Source organism: Ovis aries, chromosome 8, assembly GCF_016772045.2.
Source record: "Ovis aries strain OAR_USU_Benz2616 breed Rambouillet chromosome 8, ARS-UI_Ramb_v3.0, whole genome shotgun sequence".
In the NCBI taxonomy this organism is placed as follows: domain Eukaryota; kingdom Metazoa; phylum Chordata; class Mammalia; order Artiodactyla; family Bovidae; genus Ovis; species Ovis aries.
This window is the reverse complement of record NC_056061.1, coordinates 82499107-82517642: the sequence shown is the minus strand read 5'-3', so window position 1 is coordinate 82517642 and position 18536 is coordinate 82499107. Positions and strand designations below refer to the sequence as shown.

At 43.9% G+C, this 18536-nt stretch overlaps 2 protein-coding genes across 4 annotated transcripts in view; one reads left to right on the top strand and one right to left on the bottom strand.

The window, feature by feature from the left end:
* Window positions 1-18536, bottom strand: part of TULP4 (TUB like protein 4) — a 197865-nt gene that overhangs the window by 179162 nt on the left and 167 nt on the right. The window contains exon 1 of one of the 3 annotated variants that reach the window (XM_060419299.1): window positions 402-18464. The exons of the other annotated variants lie outside the window; for them this stretch is intronic. The gene's annotated coding sequence lies outside the window, so the exon portion shown is untranslated. Of the gene's footprint in view, window positions 1-401; window positions 18465-18536 lie in introns of those variants that run through there. 3 annotated transcript variants of the gene reach the window in all.
* On the top strand, window positions 7328-7567 carry LOC114116165 (large ribosomal subunit protein P1-like). Its single transcript, XM_042253678.1, has one exon. It carries the CDS (start codon window positions 7328-7330, stop codon window positions 7565-7567), a length of 240 nt encoding a protein of 79 aa, XP_042109612.1.

Below are 18536 nucleotides of genomic sequence, written 5' to 3'. Positions count from 1 at the left end.
GAACCAGTGACCCCAACAAGACAACAACAGCAAAAATGAATAATCCACTGGAATACCTTGATCCAGTGAATGTGATATAGGAAGATTCAGTTTCACAAGTTTAAAATTATTGGATTTTAGAAAAAAAAAAATCACAAAAGGATCCCTTCTGATATCAGGGGATCAGGGCCTTAACCACTGACTCTCCTTGTATATTAAAAATATAATTTAATTTAAAATATTTTATTTATACTCCGGTTTTCAGGAACATACCTCCCACATTAATTAAACTTCAGCCACAATTTCTCTTGAGTTCAAACAATGCTGACAGAAAAACAGGCTATAATTTATTTCACTAAAAAAGAAATTTAATTTTAAAAAAGGCAACTCTAGAATTAATCAGGTTCATCTCCTTAACTTACTGGAATTTTTTGTTGGTAGAGTAGTAGGGGTGGTAGTATTTTGTTTTGGTTTCATCTGGGGTTTTACTCTTCTGTTTAAAGGCGCATTCACAGCCTGGTTCCATTTTCCGTGACCCCTCATCAGTTCTTCCCAGAAAACACTGCAACAGAGAAACACTCTCTGGTCACGACATGAAGAACAGGGGTGTTGACAGCCATGCTCTGCCACATGGACCGGGGAGTAGAGGACACCGGTCTGTAAACAGAAAGCTCAGAAGCACTGAGGGAAGCTAAGGATGGGGATAGAAAGAAGCAAAAGCTTCCCAGGCCCATCCACAGAGCGTTCCAGTCTCTGGGTTCTGGTCTGTAGCCCAGCTATAGCCCTGCAGAGATTCCAGGAGACAACCTGAAATCCTTCCAATCGCCTTTCATGTGTGACTGAGTTCACTTAGATCTCTCTAACTTGTAACCAAGAGTCCCCTAACCGACAGCAGACTCCATGGTCCTTTCTGTTGACTGTTTTCAAAGAGACAAGATAGAAGCCTGCAGGAGGCAAAGGGAACCCAGCAAGGTCTACAAGTCAGAGGGAGGCAGGCAGCGCCTCAGCACCTGCACGGGTGGCAGTGGCTGAGCAGATGACTGCCTGCTGCCTCATGCATCCTCAGCAAGCCACCTGAGGTCAGCCCCTCCAGTTAACCAACAAGTAATGCCAGGCTCAAAGGGAAGTGAGCTACTCCCTACCCCACACCCCTGCTTCACAAGAGAACACCATCACAAAGCACTGTGCCTTAGAGCAGAGCTTCCCAGCTGCCAGACAGCAAAGCCAACCCAGAGAAAGAGGGGCACAATACCTCTAACCCATCGAGTCAACTCCCATGCAAAAGGGAAGCAAACTCCAGCTTAAAACCAGAGGGACACCCATCAGACAGAGCATACTGATGGTTTTTACCCATACATTTTGTAAACAGAGAAGAAACATCCACTATTTCTTATGTACATCAAAGTACTTGGTGAAAACATGACCCATTGTGACAGTCACACAACTGTGAAAATGGACTGTCACTGAACTGTCCACAATCTGAAGAGCTACAATGGTAAAATACATTGTGCATGTTTTACCACAATTTAAAACCACCACAAAAAAACATGATACATCAAGAGTCACAGAGACAGACTAAATCCCCCACCCTGTAGCAAACACCACATATGGTGTTAACTGCGACAGGCATGTAAATAATGTGTCCCCTTACCATGGGCAACTCAGGACAGAATTGGAGTGACCTGAGAGGTTGTCTGGGTGGGGAGAAGAGAGTTGTGGTCTGGGGGAGGTGGGAGTGGGGACTGCTGAACCCAGGCCGCTTTCTCCTAAAATGAGGAGTGATGAAAACTCACTCCACAGTCTATTTCCCCCACCTCCTAAGACCTGATCAGCACGATCTTACTATTTCTAATTCCTAAGTATTTCAACATAAACTCCTCAGAAGTCACTGCTGGTTTCCTATCAGCCACAAACAGATGGCAACCCAGAAGAGTCCTGTTCCCATTATGCCAACTTGCTGGGAAGCTCACCTGCCACCACCTGAAACACTGATCCCTCCCACCTGCACGCAGAAGGCTCCCAAACACAACTCCAATCCCGCCCAGATGCCCACTGATCAGCATCCTTAAAAGCAGGGGGGGAGTCTCATTACAACTCCACTAATTAATAAACATAAAGAGGGACCACATCGCATCCTAATATGATTACAGGAGACTGCAGCTTTCGTTGCAGTTCCACTCTGCAGTTCAGGCTGGTTCCCGGCCTGATTACACTGGGATGGAATCCAGTTTTCTAATGTATCCATATGTATGAGAATCAGAGCAGATCTTACTCCACCAAACCTGGAGAAAAACCTCTGGAGATGCTAAAAGTTCAATTTCAGACACATTAATACATCCTTAACACTTTATTTACAATGAAACCATCCAGCTTGTTTTTATAACTCCAACACAGGCTTCTTAGCTGCAATTTTTTTTTAACTTAAATGATCAAACACTAAGAGAATGCGAGACTGTTCACGAATTATGCCCAAATTAGAAAACAGGAGAGCTGCCTCTGCATGCAGCATGTGTACACACACACACACACACACACACACACACACACACACACACACACACACACGAGCAGGAGGGAGAAAAGGAAAAGTAGATTGTTTACGTCATCAGACCCCAAGCAGAGACGCTCCTCTGTGTTTTGTGGACGCATGTGCTAATCACCAGGGCCTTAACCACTGACTGCTCCTTGCCTGCTCAGCAAATCAAACAGGATTCTTTGGAATGTTAAGCCAAGGTTTTCTTTAGTAGCGGCAGCTTGAATGAACTATAGCTCGCGGTTCTCCTGCCACTCTCCAGTAATGAAACCCTTCAATGGCTCTGCTCCTGCAATAAAGACCAAAACCTTTAAGCATGGGATACAAGTGAAGTGAAGTTGCTCAGTCGTGTCCGACTCTTTGCGACCTCATGGACTGTAGCCTATCAGGCTCCTCCGTCCATGGCATTTTCCAAGCAAGAGTGCTGGAGTGGATTGCCTTTTCCTTCTCCAGGGGACTTTCCTGACCCAGGAATCAAACCTGGATCTCCCGCATTGCAGGCAGACGCTTTACCATGGGAGCCATCTGGGAAGCCCAGCACAAAATGGATCTCTTTCACCAAGGCCTGTGCCTTTCCTCAAGGAAGCAATCTCTGATCTTCTGACCAGATCAACTCTCTTCACAATTATGAATGAATGAAACACCGTGTCTTTCGGTACAAGTAACAGATACTCTCAACTCAGGCTGCCTTATACAACAGGGAAATTTACTTCACACAGACAAGAGGGAAATTTATTTCGCACGAGAAGTCCAAAAGCAGTAGGGGCTGGACTCAGGAACTCTGCTCTCTTCTAGGCTCTGTCCTCTCCCCAGCACCAGCTTCACATTCAGACTGAGGCAACACAGTCTGAACATTCAGACTCCAGGCACCACATTCAGCCAGGACCATGCTCAGAAGAAAAGGACTATCTTTCCTAGCATTGTCATTTTAAGACTGAGACGGTTTCCAGAACCTCCTGGTAGAACAGAACTAGGTCTCATACTTATCCCCACAGCAGTCACCAGCAGTGAGCAGGGCCAGCATGACCAGCTGACACAGACCAGGACAAACCCCTGTACCGGGACAGAGTCATGCAGATGGGGAGGGTATCTGAACAAAGCCCCAGATCCCTTACAAAGGGAAAAAAGGACAGGGGCAGCTAGTTACCAGTCTGAGATATGCCGGTTGTCACCAAGAAGACACCGCCACTGGCCTCGCCCACCTGTGTCTATAACACCAGTGCCAACAGTCTGGAGGGGAGGCCACAGGGCAGAAGAGAAGAGATGCAGGCCTTTCGATCAGCAGGTGCGGACTTGTCTCAAGACTTCTGTCTAACAGTTACAAGGCCATGAGCATTCCCCCAGACCTCAGTTTACTCATAAAATGAAAAATACATGCTTAACCTAATGTGTAGGGTTGCTGTGAAGCCCAGACAAAACGGCTGATGTAAAAAAAAAAAAGGCTTTGTAAAAGCAATGACTGTAACTAAAACTCATAGAAAAAGTAACAAGCCACCAAGAAAAATTCTGAGGTGGGGAGGGTGTGGGGAGGCTAACTCTGGCCAAACTGAAGCAGGTATAATCTACTAATGGACATATGCTTTAAAAATTACATTTCTATTGATTTTCTTGTGACCTGGGTGGAGGCTTTCCAACGTGACCTACTGATTTTCTCTAAGAGCTGAGATAGAATAGAACAACTCTACCAAGAATGTCAGGGGTCTGCAGAAAACCAGCTCAGGGTACTCTTCTCAGCTTTTTCTTTGATTTCTTCTCCCCAAGCATGCATGGCAATCATATTCTCACTGCTTTCTAAATTGAAAGGCAGGGTGGTGGTGTTTCACAAGTCAGAAAAGGCTGGGAAAATGTGTTTTCAGTCAGAAGAGGGGACTGATTTGAGTGCACCGTAGAAGCCAGAGGTCGCCCACGAGAAAGCTCAGCCCAGCTCACGTGAAGGCGTGTGAGTCGTGATGCCTATAGATAGCAAGTACAGAGGCATCTAAGGCCTCCCTGCTCATGCTATTTTTATCAGGCAGTGTGGGCATGGAGTCACCCAACACGGCTTGTGTTCTACACCTAATTTCCTGTCTGCCCTCCCCACCTCTGACTTCATTCATCTGTCTCCACTCACAGTGGCGTAGAGATGGGCGAGCAAGCCCCAGAGTCTCAAACCCATCTAAAGAGTAAAACATGTGTTCGTCTATGCCAACCACATTTTTTTCTCATTAGATACAACACCATTTGGGCAATAAAGTTAGAAGACCAGCAGTGCCTAGCACCACAATTCTGGAAGATGAAAGAGTGATATTCTGGGCTTACTTTGATGTCGAGGAACTTTCGATTCCTCATGGTGAGGACGCCTTTCTGAGACTTAAAAAAATCAACAACATATGATTTTTCACTCCAGTCCAGGCAAAATAACAAGGTAACAGTGTGAGAGCAAAGACATTCTAGGGAAGTACCATGCAGGGAAACAGTGTGGACAGTTTCAGAGGTACCTCTATGCCCACATGGCCATACAAATGCAGAAGACACTCCCAAGACACATGCTTCCTAGGAGCAGGTGTGTCTAATAAGACTGACAATCAAGAATATTTTCCCTCGGGCTTCCCTGGTGACTGAGGGGTAGAGAATCCACCTGATATGTGGGCGACCTGGATTCGGTCCCTGATTCAGGAAGATGCCACATGCTGCAGAGTAACCGAGCCAAGGTACCGCAACCTCGGAGCCCGGGCTCTGGAGCCCACGTGCTGCAGCTACTGCAGCCTGCACACCGCAGCTCCAGAGTAGCCCCCACTCACTACACCCAGAGAAAACCCGCACGCAGCAACGAAGACCCCACACAGCCAAAAATGAATTCTTTAGAAAAAGAATAGTTTCCATCTAAATTATGTGTGTGTGAAAGAATTCTGTAAACCATAAAGCTGCCACATTTCACACAAGTGCAGTGTCTGGAGCTCACCTACTCCATAGAACATATTGCCATGTGTGGTCCTGCCTCTTCAAAACTCTCCCCTCTTAAGCAGCGTGGTACCCTGGGAAGGACATCAGTGAAAACATTGGTGCAACTGCAAAGAAGTCTAGAGCTTAAGTTAATGACAATGCACTTGCACTGATGTTAACTTCTTCGTTTTGGCAAATGTTCTATAGTTCTATAGGATGGTAACATCAGAAGAAGCTGGGTGAAGAGCCTGAGGAACTCTGTACAAAGTATCTTTGTACCTTTTCTGTAAATCCAAGGTTAAAAGCTTATTTTAAAGTTTAAAACACCTGACTGCTTTAATAAAAGAAAGAAAGAAAAGGACTCCACAGGTAAAGACTTTCTAAGCAAATGATCAAAGCAGAAACTATGGAAAAAAGACAGATTTGACTACATAGACAATTTGAACTTTTATACATAAAATGTACTATGAACAGAGTTGGAACTGAAATGCAACCAAGAAAGGAAATCATTGATACACAAGAAAAGGGATACATATACAGAACACAGTAAATTTTTTTTAATTAAAAGAAAGAAAAGGCCACATGCCTAAGTGCTCCATCTGCTGCAACTGCTTTCACACAACTCAGATCAGTACGTCCAAACTCGAATCTGGGCTCCTTAAACCCCATATTTTCCCCATTCCACCCACCACCTCTGACCACCCCACCTCCCACATCTGGGGGCTCTGCTGTAGAAAGCAGAACTTCAGTGCAGCCTTCCCCATAAGCAGTGAACTCCGTTTAACTTCTTAGACCACTCCCAACCAAAGTGCCCTTCTAGAATCCACAACTCTTTTCTTCTATGAGCCCAATATGTTAAGGTTACCTACTTGGTGCCCTTAATAGTGAAAATAGGTCCAACCACAATGAGAAGAGGGAATCCTGAGAGAAGACTAAGGTGTGCAAAGACCTCCACAGGTCAAAACCAGATTCAAATTTCAGCACCAGCCAATCAGAAAAAAAGGAATCAGAAAAGCATTCACCACAGGTAGGCAGTCACTTCCCACCGGGAGCCCCATGTACCTGGACTTCTAGAAAGACTCACATATTCAAAGAAAAGCATCTTTTTAAAAATAAAATATTACAACAACTCAGCAGTTTACATTAGAACCTATCTTAGTAATCTTTTGGTGGTTGCTATTTTTGTGCTTTTAAATTTAGAGAACGGGACTAGAGCATTTGAAGAAAGAATATATTTCTTTCAAGATGTCCCCAGGACTCCCCTGGTGGTCCAGTAGTTAAGAATCCACCTGCCAGTGCAGGGGACACAGGTTTGATCCCTGGTCGGGGAAGATCCCACATGCCGCAGGGTTCTAAGCCCATGAGCCACAACTACTTGAGCCCACATGCCCTAGAGCCCATGCTCAGCAACAGGAGAAGCCACTGCAATGAGAGGCCCTCGAACTGCAACGAAGACTGAGGTCAGGCAAAAGTCAATCAGTAAGCAAATTCTTTTAAAATGATGTCCTCACATATGCATAGTTTATATTATGTCAGAGTTAGAATCATATTAAGAATTAATGTAAGTCATATTATCGTATCAAAATTAAGCAAAAAGAACACTGAAGTTTCACACATAAAGCAGTATAGAGGTCAAGAAACAAAATACTTTTCTTATAACAGTGTGACCATGATTAAGACCACTAGATAAAAATTCAGGAGCTTCTTTCCACAGCTGCTGCTAAGATGCTCCATCCTTTGGAGGGAGCTCAGGCTGCGCGGGGGTGAAGCCCTCACTTCAGCCGGTGAGCAGCACCTCGCCCAGCAGCCCCCTCAATACTCGCCCACACCATGGCCTCCGTCTTGGAGCTTGCCTGCATCTACTAGGCCCTCATCCTGCACAACAAAGAGGTGATGGTCATGGAGGGCAAGATCAATGCCCTCGTTAAAGCAGCTGGTGTAAACACTGGGCCTTCCTGGCCAGGCCTGTTTGCGAAGGCTTTGGCCAGTGTCAACATCGGAGACCTCACTGGCAAGGCGGAGGCTAGTGGGCCTGAACCAGCAGCTGGTGCTCCACCAGAGGGAGGTCCTGCCCCCTCCACCCCTGCTGCCCTGGGTGAGAACAAGCAAGCAGAAGCCCAGAAAAGAATCTGAAGAGTCTGACCATGACATGGGTGCTGGTCTTTTTGACTAAACCTCTTTAGGAACACATATAATAAAAGGCTGAGTTCTTTGCAAAAAAAAAAAAAACCATTAGCTAAAAGTCTGCATCCCAGTTGATTATATTCTCCAATATAAGATATAATTATATTATATATTGATATATAACCTTCTGCAGATTTTCTGTTGCCCTACTTACCTAGAATTTCCTATGCTATGAGATGGTTCACTTCTCAAAATAACACTAAGTACTTAAGACAGTGCTTAAGGCGAGGTAGATACAAAGAGAGGAGAAGAATTAAACTCAACCTTAACTTCTGGAAGCTCATTCATGATCTAATCTATGAATGAATCCAAGCCCCTCAGCATGCCTCCTTCCTCAGACATTTCACCTTGGGTCCATGTTACTGCTCATCACCACCAAAGGAGGTTCAACTCAAACCAAATGTGCTAGTCATTTACCATCGAGTAAAAGGACTGATGATAACTGCCCAGAATTATAAGGATGAAATAACTGGCTTAAATTGACCTCCAGTGATTGTTGGTACCATCCGTGACAGTGCTTACCTCCCCTCCACAAAGTTCCAGCTGTCTTGCATACACCAGAGAAACAGCTCTGTTCCCCAAAGCCAAGCATGTGCATCTTTCTGTGTCTCGCAAAAGAGAAAAACTTCACCATCTGAACACAGGAGAAGGACAGCCAAGGAGTCTCCATTTCTATGACCATTAATCAGTGGAGACCACCATCATTTGCAAATCACAGACAGCAAAGAAAAGGAAGGGAATGGGGTATCCCAGACTCTCAGAATTAAGAACAATACACCATTTCTGAACCATGGGACACTCCTGAGGCTTCTCTACTTATTTACAATAAGTTTATAACCTAAATTCATAGAAAGCTGATTCCAAAGCACCTCATAAACATTACTGTTTCTATGCATACTTCAGTAAAGAAAAGCATTTTTAGCCTAGGAGGGACCTACAATGGAGGGTACTTAAGGTTTCTCTATCCCTTTGCTTGCACATCAATACATATAAGATACAAGTCCTATTCACTTTGTGCTTGCATGCTAAGTCACTTCAGTTGTGTCCAACTCATCATGACCCTATGGGCTGTAGCCCACTAGGCTCCTCTGTCCATGAGATTCTCCAAGCAAGAACACTGGAGTGGGCTGCCACTTCCTCCTCCGGGGGATCTTCCCGACCCAGGGAGCGAACCTGCGTCTCTTACATATCCTGCACTGGCTGGCGGATTCTTTACCACTAGCGCCACCTGGGAAACCCCCTATTTACTATACTGTATTACAAAATTTTTCAAAACAACATTAATGAGTTGATCAAAAACCTAAAGAATTATATTCCATACAGCACTGTGATCACGCAGCTTGTTAATCATCCAGAAAAGGTTCAGTACTGATGAGTTAAAATTAAAGGTTGACATAATTAGATAAAATTGAATTATGGCAATAATTTGTGGACTTCATATATCAGCACTTTGCCCTCCACTTATAACAGAGATCTGGGCTGTCATGGCTGTTTAAGAATGGTCAGGAGGAGGGAGATGCAAAATCAAACACAACCAGGATGCTATGAATTCAAAAAGGTTGGGAACTGATGCTCGAGTAAGCCACAGTGGATAGATTCTGGACAGCACCCCAATCCGACACAACTTAATTTATTCCCAAATCCCTCAGAATCACCGTTGGGTGAGGAATCAAAGTAATGTGTATGCCACTTACACACTCACTCCATCAAAGTATTAAAAATTATTACTACTGGAATAAGCAAACTGTGAGCTATCTTTTACTAAGAGTTGCTGTGTTTTATTCCAAACATTTCAAATATTACAGAATTTCATCATTCAGGTATCAGAAAATTCTAAAAAGTTAACCTCCTACACAGGAAGCACAGACTGGGTTGCTCATTTCATGGGCCATGGGTTTCTCATTTCTCATTGCCATCTTTACGGCATGCACAAAAATGAAAAGGATTCAAACTATTGGTAGGCACTGGAAAACGTGACCTGAGTTAAGCCACATTCACCCACCTACCCGTCCCATGATCCACCTCCTTAAACTCCTTTCTTTCAGGTAAGTTAATTCCAGGTATGACTTTTTTTAAGGCATTCTTATATGTGACAGATGTTAATTTTCAGATGTTAAGACGGACACAAATTTTCCGATGTTTTAACATTTACATACGGTAACTAAAATGTCAGCTGAAATGTCAGCTCTGGGTGTGCAGGCTTTTCATCCACAGCATTAGCCTAACTTCTTATCATGCATGTTCTGATATTCTATCCGCTGGAGCTGAATTTGCCCATCCAGCTAAGAGGCTGTCTGAAGCTTAAGAAACTAATTTATGGGTGAAGATGAGCCTGTATATTCTTAGCATAAGGTACCATCACTACTGATCAACTTTTCAGGAATATTAAAACAATTCCAGTACTAACCAGCATGTCCTCATGGAGAGGACCTCATGGAGGGCCTCATGGAGGGCCTCTGACAACACTATTTTGTCACGGCTATCACTGACAGTGCCATGTGTTTCCCCAGGACAGTATCATATACTCTCAAAAGCCAAAGATGAAGGAAAGCTAAGTATGGGGACAACAACACAGTACTCAGAGTATGTTCCACATAAGACCCTTGATTTCTCTTGACAGAGGCTAAAAATTAACACACTCACATCATGTGTAACTGCCTCAGAAGTCTAAACTAATCTTCCCTTTATTATTTGCAAGAAACTGGTCAAAGAAACATTCAATTTGGATGAAAAAATTCTGAACCCAGTAACATTTGTCTATATCTAAGTAGAATTTGAAAACACTGAGCAACACTTTTAGAAGGCAGATACCAAAGAGCCTGTAGAATTGAGTGTCCCAACTAGTAAAAAGCTTGGGATCAACAGCTGAGACTTAAATGGAAAGGCTGAGGCTGTCATAAAAATTATTTCTGAAAAAGGCCAACTTCTTAGTCTTAATCAGACATGAACAGATCTCATACAACCAAAACTTTAACCCAGGACCTCTACCATGCCCATTCCAAACAGGGAGGAAATGTCCAAGTATTAAGACTACCAAAAGAGAAATAGCATAAATAACTGTAACAACATAATAACTTCTATTATGCATTTCCAAATCTTTTCACATCCATTAAGGTCTAAATTAAGTCTTTAATTTTTAAAAAGTGAGAACTTGTGAATCTTAAACTGTAGTGTGTGTACAGTTTTATCTTTCTCAAAGCTCTTTCCATGTTGACTGTAACTGTGCTTTTGATTAAAAATAGTAACAGTAAGAAAGATGTTCAAGTAAGGCTATATTATCTGCACAGACCTCTGCACACCTACAAAATAATTTTCTACACTCTACAACCTACTATTCCATTACTATTGGAGGTTTTCAATAAACACTACTTTTCCATTCTATTCTAAAAATACTCTTTCTCTGAAAGGTGGGTATCCTTGTCACCACACAAATGCAAAGACTTCTATTTCTGCTTGCTGACATCAGAGAAATATACCTGATCTTGAATTAACCACATTTAAAGGGAAAACAGCATAAATTTTTTAAATCCAATAATCCAAAATTTTAATTTTGACCTATTATTTTCTATGAAAGACAGAAATCAAATAGAGTTGATCCACTTGTTATGACAAAAACAAAAGCTAAAAGGAAAAGAACGACCAAGTTTATCAGAGTTTGTAGTCTTTTATGCAGACGTAGTAATTAATTCAATGTTTCTGATCAAACAATGTGTTTAATTTTACCTGAATGTGTGGTGGTGGTTTAGTTACTAAGTCGTGTCAGACTCTTGTAGCCCCATGGACTGTAGCCTGCTAGGCTCCTCTGTCCATAGGATTTCTCCCAGGCAAGAATAATGGAGAGAGCTGCCATTTCCTTTTGTAGGGGATCGAACCTGAGTCTCTTGTGTCTCCTGCATTGGCAGGCAGGTTCTTTACCACTAGTGACACCTGGGAAGCTCCACTTGAATGTGAAGCAGGTGTCTATCTCCTTGTCTTCCTGGAATCATCCCTTTCTTTAATAAAAAAGCACCCCAACTTATCTTTGATTCAGTTAAGTCTCTCAGTCCTGTCCGATTCTTTGCAACCCCATGGAATGTGGCATGCCAGACTTCCCTGTCCATCACCAACTCCTTGATTTTGCCCAGACTCATGTCCATCCAGTCGGTGATGCCATCCAACCATCTCATCCTCTGTCGTCCCCTTCTCCTCCTACCTCCAATTTTTCCCAGCATCAGGTCTTTACCAATGACTCAGTTCTTCGCATCAGGCAGCCAAAATATTGGAGTTTCAGCTTCAGCATCAGTCCTTCCAATGAATATTCAGGACTTTTTTCCTTTAGGATTGACTGGTTTGATCTCCCTGCAGTCTAAGGGACTCTCAAAAGACTTCTCCAACACCACAGTGCAAAAGCATCAATTCTTTGGCGCTCAGTTTTCTTCACAGTTCAACTCTCACATCCATACATGACTACTGGAAAAACCACAGCTTTATCTATACAGACCTTTGTGGGCAAAGTGATGTCTCTGCTTTTAATACGCTGTCTAGGTTTGTCATAGCTTTCCTTCCCAGGAGCAAACATCTTTCAATTTCATGGCTGCAGTCACCATCTGCAGTGATTTTGGAGCCCAAGAAAATAAAGTCTGTCACTGCTTCCATTGTTTCTCCATCTATTTGCAATGAAATGATGGGACCAGATGCCATGATCTTAGTTTTTTGAATGTTGAGTTTTAAACCAGCTTTTTCACTCTCCTCTTTCACTTTCATCAAGAAGCTTTCCTACCTTGTTGATTCCTGGACTCTAAAAACAAGTTCCATCTTTGTGGTGCTGTCAACTTCAAGCAACTGACAAACTACCTAACAAGGACGATCATATTCTCTCTCCAAGAAAATGAAATCTTATGACACGAGAATGAAATCAGTGGGTGCTATCTTCTAGACCATGGCACCTGAAACAGATTGCTCACTAAGCAGTCCCTGGAGCCTAAATTCTTGTAGGTATGATTCTTGGCCTCCAAAGCCTAGCTGTCCAGCATTTTCTATGCCTACAGTTCTGTAACCTCCCTTTTTCACTCAATTATTTATAATGGGCATCTTTCCAGACTGGTTAATACAGACTTATATCATTATTTTCAATGCATGCAAAGTACTCTAATCAGTTCTTTACTCAGATTACTTACGAAATAACTGCACACAGTAAATAGTTCTTACTATATACATATCTTTGTTAACATTTCCTATTATTTTTCAGGATAAATTCCCAAATATAGAATTGCTGAGTTAAATGCGAATTTTATGTTCTGATACATAACAGTTACTATTGTGGACTTCCCCTGTGGCTCAGATGGTAAAGACTGCCTACAATGCAGGGGACCCAGGTTCGATCCCTGGGTCAGGAAGATCCCCTGGGGAAGTGCATGGCTACCCATTCTAGTATTCCTGCCTGGAGAATTCCATGGACAGAAGAGCCTGGCGGGCTGCAGTCCATGGGATCACAAAGAGTAGGATATGACTGAGTGACTAACACTCTACACTCTAAGTAGCTATTTAGAATGAGTGCATCTGTTTATAAATCTACATATAAATCTGACCAAGAGTACACACTTCCTTCATCTTCACCAGCACTGAGAATTACTATCATCTTTACTCTCATTCCAAACTGGGAAATGCCCAAATATTAAGACTACCTACCAAGAGGAGGCAAACCAGAAGTAATCATAATAATATAATACCTTATATTAAGCTTTACCAATTGTTTCACGTCCATTAAGGTCTAAATTGAGTCTAAATTATATTGCCGACACAATCATTGAAAAATGGTGTCTTAGTTGGCTCAGATTGCCATTAAAAAATACCACAGGTCTGAGGTGGCTTAAACAACAGAAACTTATTTCTCACAATTCTGGAGGCTGAAAACTCTAAGATGAAGATGCCAAGGTAAATTTCATTTGAGACTCCTCTTGGCTTCTAAGTGGCTGCCATCTGGCTATAGGCTCAAATGACCCCTTTTTTGCACATGGTGGGGGTGGGGAAGGAAGTGTTGCAGAAAGGGTTAGTGAGCTCTCTGGGTGTCTGTCTCTTCTTATAAGGGTACTAATCCCATCATGAGGGCTCCATCCTAACCCTAATTAACTCCCAAAGGCCCCATCTCCAAATACCAGCACACTGGGGGACAGGATTTCAACATAAGAATTTGAGGGAGAAACATTTGGTTTATTACAAATGGTATCTATTTTTGCCTTTTTTTTTTTTTTTTTTTGGCTGCAGTGTGTGGAATATGGGATCTCAGTTCCCCAACCAGAGATCGAGCCTGTGCCCCCTGTATTGGGAGTGCCAGGAAAGTCCCTTATTTTTGCTTTTAATTTCTTTAATTACTAGTAAAATTGAACATTTTAATATATTTATTGGTCACTTACTTTCCCTTCCCTTGGAACAGGAAGAGTACAGGATAAGCCTGGAACATTTCGTCACACCAGAAAGCAAGAAAGCTACTACAAACCACTGGAGGTGTGTCGTAAGGACTCGGAGCCAAACTGAATATGTCTATCTGACTAGAGATACGGCAATTTGAGTATCAAAAGGACAGTAATTGAAATGAACTCAAACACATCATATACGTTAAAACAGAGAAGTTCATAAAGATCTTTAGCAAAAAAAGAACAGAACCCTCCTCCATCCCCACTGGAGAATGTCAGGGAACCAACACATGATTTTAAAAAGCGGTATGCTAAGGCGCTTCAGTCATGCCCAACTCTTTGGGACCTCATGGACTGTAGCCTGCCAGGCTCCTCTGTCCATGGGATTCTCCAGGCAAGAATACTTTAGTGGGTTGTCATGCCCTCCTCTAGAGAAACTTCTCAACCCAGGGATGGAACCCAGGTCTCTTATGTCTTCTGCGTTGGCAGGCAGGTTCTTTACCACTAACGCCACCTGGGAAGCCCTAGAAAGTGGTAAATAAAGGGAAATAAATCTTCCTATACTTCCCTGGTGGCTCAGAGGTTAAAGCGTCTGCCTCTAATACGGGAGACCTGGGTTCGATCCCTGGGTCAGGAAGATCCTCTGGAGAAGGAAATGGCAACCCACTCCAGTACTCTTGTCTGGAGAATTCCATGGATGGAGGAGCCTGGTGGGCTACAGTCCACGGGGTCCTAAAGAGTTGGACACGACTTGAGCGATTTCACTAACTAACTATACAATCTATAGGGCTTCCCTCATGGCTCAGTCAGTTTGATTCCTAGGTCAGGAAGACCAGGGTTCAATTCCTAGGTCAGGAAGATCCTTTGGGGAAGGAAATGGCAACCCACTCCAGTATTCTTGCAAGGAGAATACTATGGACAGAGGAGCCTGGTGGGCTACAGTCCACAGGGTCTCAAGAGTCGGACATGACTTAGCAACTAAACCACCACCACCATACAACCTATACCTCAGGACAAGTCCTTCATGTTCTTCCATATACATCATCACTATATTAGGTGGGAAACAAAAACATCATCTTCATCAGCTGCAAATTTCAGAAAGATACACCATATGTCACTATACACGTGGAAGGGAAATTACAGGACCCACCAAGGATATAATGTACATCTTAGCTTTATCCCCCACTGTTCCTATATTTTTAAAGGTACTGAGCACTAGAAAAACAACTAATCTGATTTTGTTTTCATTAAACAAAGGTATCTATAATTTTCAGTGAGAGCTCTTGGATCATCATGAAAGCACCTTGGTTGCTAACGTTCAGTGTTAAAATTTAGAATGTTTATAAACAAAATGTAATACACACACACACACACACACACACACACATACACACACAATGCAATATTATTCAGCCTTAAAAAGGAAGTAGTGGATGAACCCTGAGAACATGTAAAGTGAAATAAGCCAGTCACAAAGGGACAATTACTGATGATCCCAATTATATAAAGGACCTAAAGTAGTCAAACACTTAGAGAAAGAAAGTACAAGGGTGGTGTTCAGGAGTAGGGGGAGGAGGAGGACAGACTATGATGGGAAGTTAATGGATACAAGTTTCAGTTCAGGAAGATGAGTAAGTTCTGGAGATGCTGGTGGTGATGGCTGCACAACAAGGTGAATGTACTTAATGTCACTGATCTTACATTTTAAAATGCTTAACATAGTAAATTTTACATTATGCATATTTCATCACAAAAAACTTAGAATGTTTAATATGTTTAAAAGTTTAGTTAACTAAATTAACTTTATCCCAGCCAGATTAAAAGACATTTGATGTTTGAATTACATAATCCCTGCAGTCTCACTAAGGGCAAATGTACAATTTGGCGAAAGCTTTTGGTAATACTGATAATACTTCCCAGGGTCCTAACTAGGAACCAATGAAATAACTAAATCAAGACATTTCATAGCAGAAGTTTTACTGAGTTTTTTAAAGCATGTGATAAACCACATGCACAGCTGGGTCAATCTATCTTCAGTCTTTCTCCATCTACAGAAGAGAACAGGAAGGAGTCTATAACTGATATTGTAAATGCAGTGAAACAGATGAAGAACAATGTCCAAGCCTAGCCCTGTGCACGGTAGGCACTCGAAAAACTTTTTAGAAATCCAGATATTCAGTGAACCTTCGGCAAGATCAAAAGACCACCTGAGCTTCTCATTCAGTCCTCAAGACCACCACAGCAAGAGCGTTGAAATGCATCCTGAAAGAAGGCTGCTGTGTTGTCACTGTTCTTTCCTTACTGGGAAATCTCAGCATTAATGTTGGATGGTTCAGTGTAAAACAGGTTTCATGAACCATGTATCCTTTCATGGATTAAAAAAAAAAACAAAACCTTTTTTCCAGAGTTTTGGTGGTGTTGCTCATCAAGTCATCTCTGACTCTTTGCCACCACATGGACTGCAGCACGCCAGGCTCCCCTGCCCTTCACTATCTCCTGGAGTTTGCTCAGGTCCACTGAGTCAGTGATGCTATCTAGCCATCTCATCCAATGCCACCCCCTTATCCTTTTGCTTTCAATCTTTCCCGGCATTGGGGTCTTTTCCAATGAGTCAGTTCTTGGAATCAGGTGGCCAAAGTATGGAGTTGTGGTGGGTAAAACATAAATAATCAAACTGCCACTCGCACAGCTCCATATGAAAACTAGGAAGTTCAATATGATACATCTTTTCTAAATGAAGTCAGTTCTAAAATAAATAGTAGTAAATTCATTACTATTTCTCAGTCACAGGAAGTAACTGGCTCTCTACTCTTCTCCCAGGTATAAAGCTCCACTGTGTTTTAAAAAAAAAAAATCCCCCTATATATCTGCCTATATCCGTAACTCAGAATTACATACTTCTAACTCTAGAGGTCAACACTTCCCCCAGCACATGGAAACACTGCTACTTTCACAGCCCTTACTAAAATAGAGCACTTATTCTCCAAGGAAATTCACATCCTCCGGCCACTCTCACACAAATTAAGTACTATGCTATAATTCAGGAACTAAACACTAGATTTTGCCATACAGATTTATTCATATACTTACGTGCACAACAGCAAACTATCAAGAAATAAGAAGGGATGGCTGAGATCCCCTCAACACAAGCAGTGGCTATCACTGTACCGTGTTCAGATCAGCTTCCAAACCACCCGGCCAGATCGGCAGTCCAGGAGGCCGCCTCTTGTTTGCAGCAGCTAGGTGCCAAGGTGCCCTGTCTCTTCACATCAATCCCAACTCCAAACCCCAGCAAACCGAGCTCCCTGGCTCCAGAGGTGAGCATCCTCCAGGGCCACAGCGCCACTCCCAGTGGCCCTGCCTGCAAGAACTCAACTCCAAGGAATGGATACCTGAGACACAACGCTAAGGGACCCCCAGGTGAATTTTCACATTCTGCAAAACCTCAATAACAAATTATTTTCCCTGCTTTTTTTTTTTTTTTTTTAAAGAACCTGCCCAACTAGGTATCCTTAAGGTGCTGCTGCACTACCGCAAAATACAAAGAGGAGAGCCCTCAAGGGGGAGAAACCCATGGCCGAGCTCCCTGTAAGGGGAGTTGACTGTCCACAAGAAGTGTTTCAAGACTTTCTGATCACCACGGCCCTTTAGCAGGTAAGTCACATCCGCCCCCGACAGGGCTGTGTCACCCTAATTTCCTTCCACAAGGCGAGAAGAACCTCACCTTTCCAACCTTGAAGAGGTATGACGAGGAAAAGTAAGACACCTCTCCCTACTAACGGTCCAGACGGGTCAAACTTCAGAGGCGGCATCCTGCACTTTGTTTTTAGCGCAGGCAAGAGGGGAAGAAGGGTTGGCGTTCGGAGCGGAATCCCCGTGATTTGCCAGAGGAAACGGCACCGACCAGACAGCACACGCGCCAGCCTTTCCATGCAGCTGCCACGACAGGTGACCGGGCCGCTTTGCAGACTCCCCCGCTCGCTCGGGGGGCTCCACGGAGGTGGGGGGCGGGGGTGAAAGGTGGGCAAGAGGCCGGGAGGGAAATCCACTCGGTTCAGGCTCCGGGGAGGAAGAGGGGCAGCACCGTGTCCCCGGGGGAAACCGTTTTAAGGGGTTTTCTGTCTCCACAATTAAGAGGGGGAAAAATGGCTCCAAGCCAAACGCCTCCTGATTTACACACACACACACACCACACACACACACACACACACCACACACACTCACGCGCGCGCGCACCCAGCTCCTCTATCGCCCCATTTTTCTGAGACAACTGAAACAAAGGCTCAAACCGCTAAACGGCAGCCAGCGCCGCCCGGAGCCCGGGTGTCGGCCACCGTCTTCTCACCGCGCCCTCCGGAGAGCCCACGGCGGGGGCCCGCCCGCCGCGCCCCGGCCCTCCCGCCCGAGGCGCCCCGGCAGAGGGGCCAGGCCGGGGGCCCCGAGCGCCCGCCCCGGCTCCCGAGGGCGCTCCGGCCGGCGCTCGGGGCCCGCCGCCGCCGCCTCCTCCTCTCGAGGGCGGCAGCGCC

Bases quoted from the DNA above. Each gene is read 5' to 3' on its own strand.
- LOC114116165 (XM_042253678.1), top strand. From the start codon at position 7,328: ATGGTCATGGAGGGCAAGATCAATGCCCTCGTTAAAGCAGCTGGTGTA.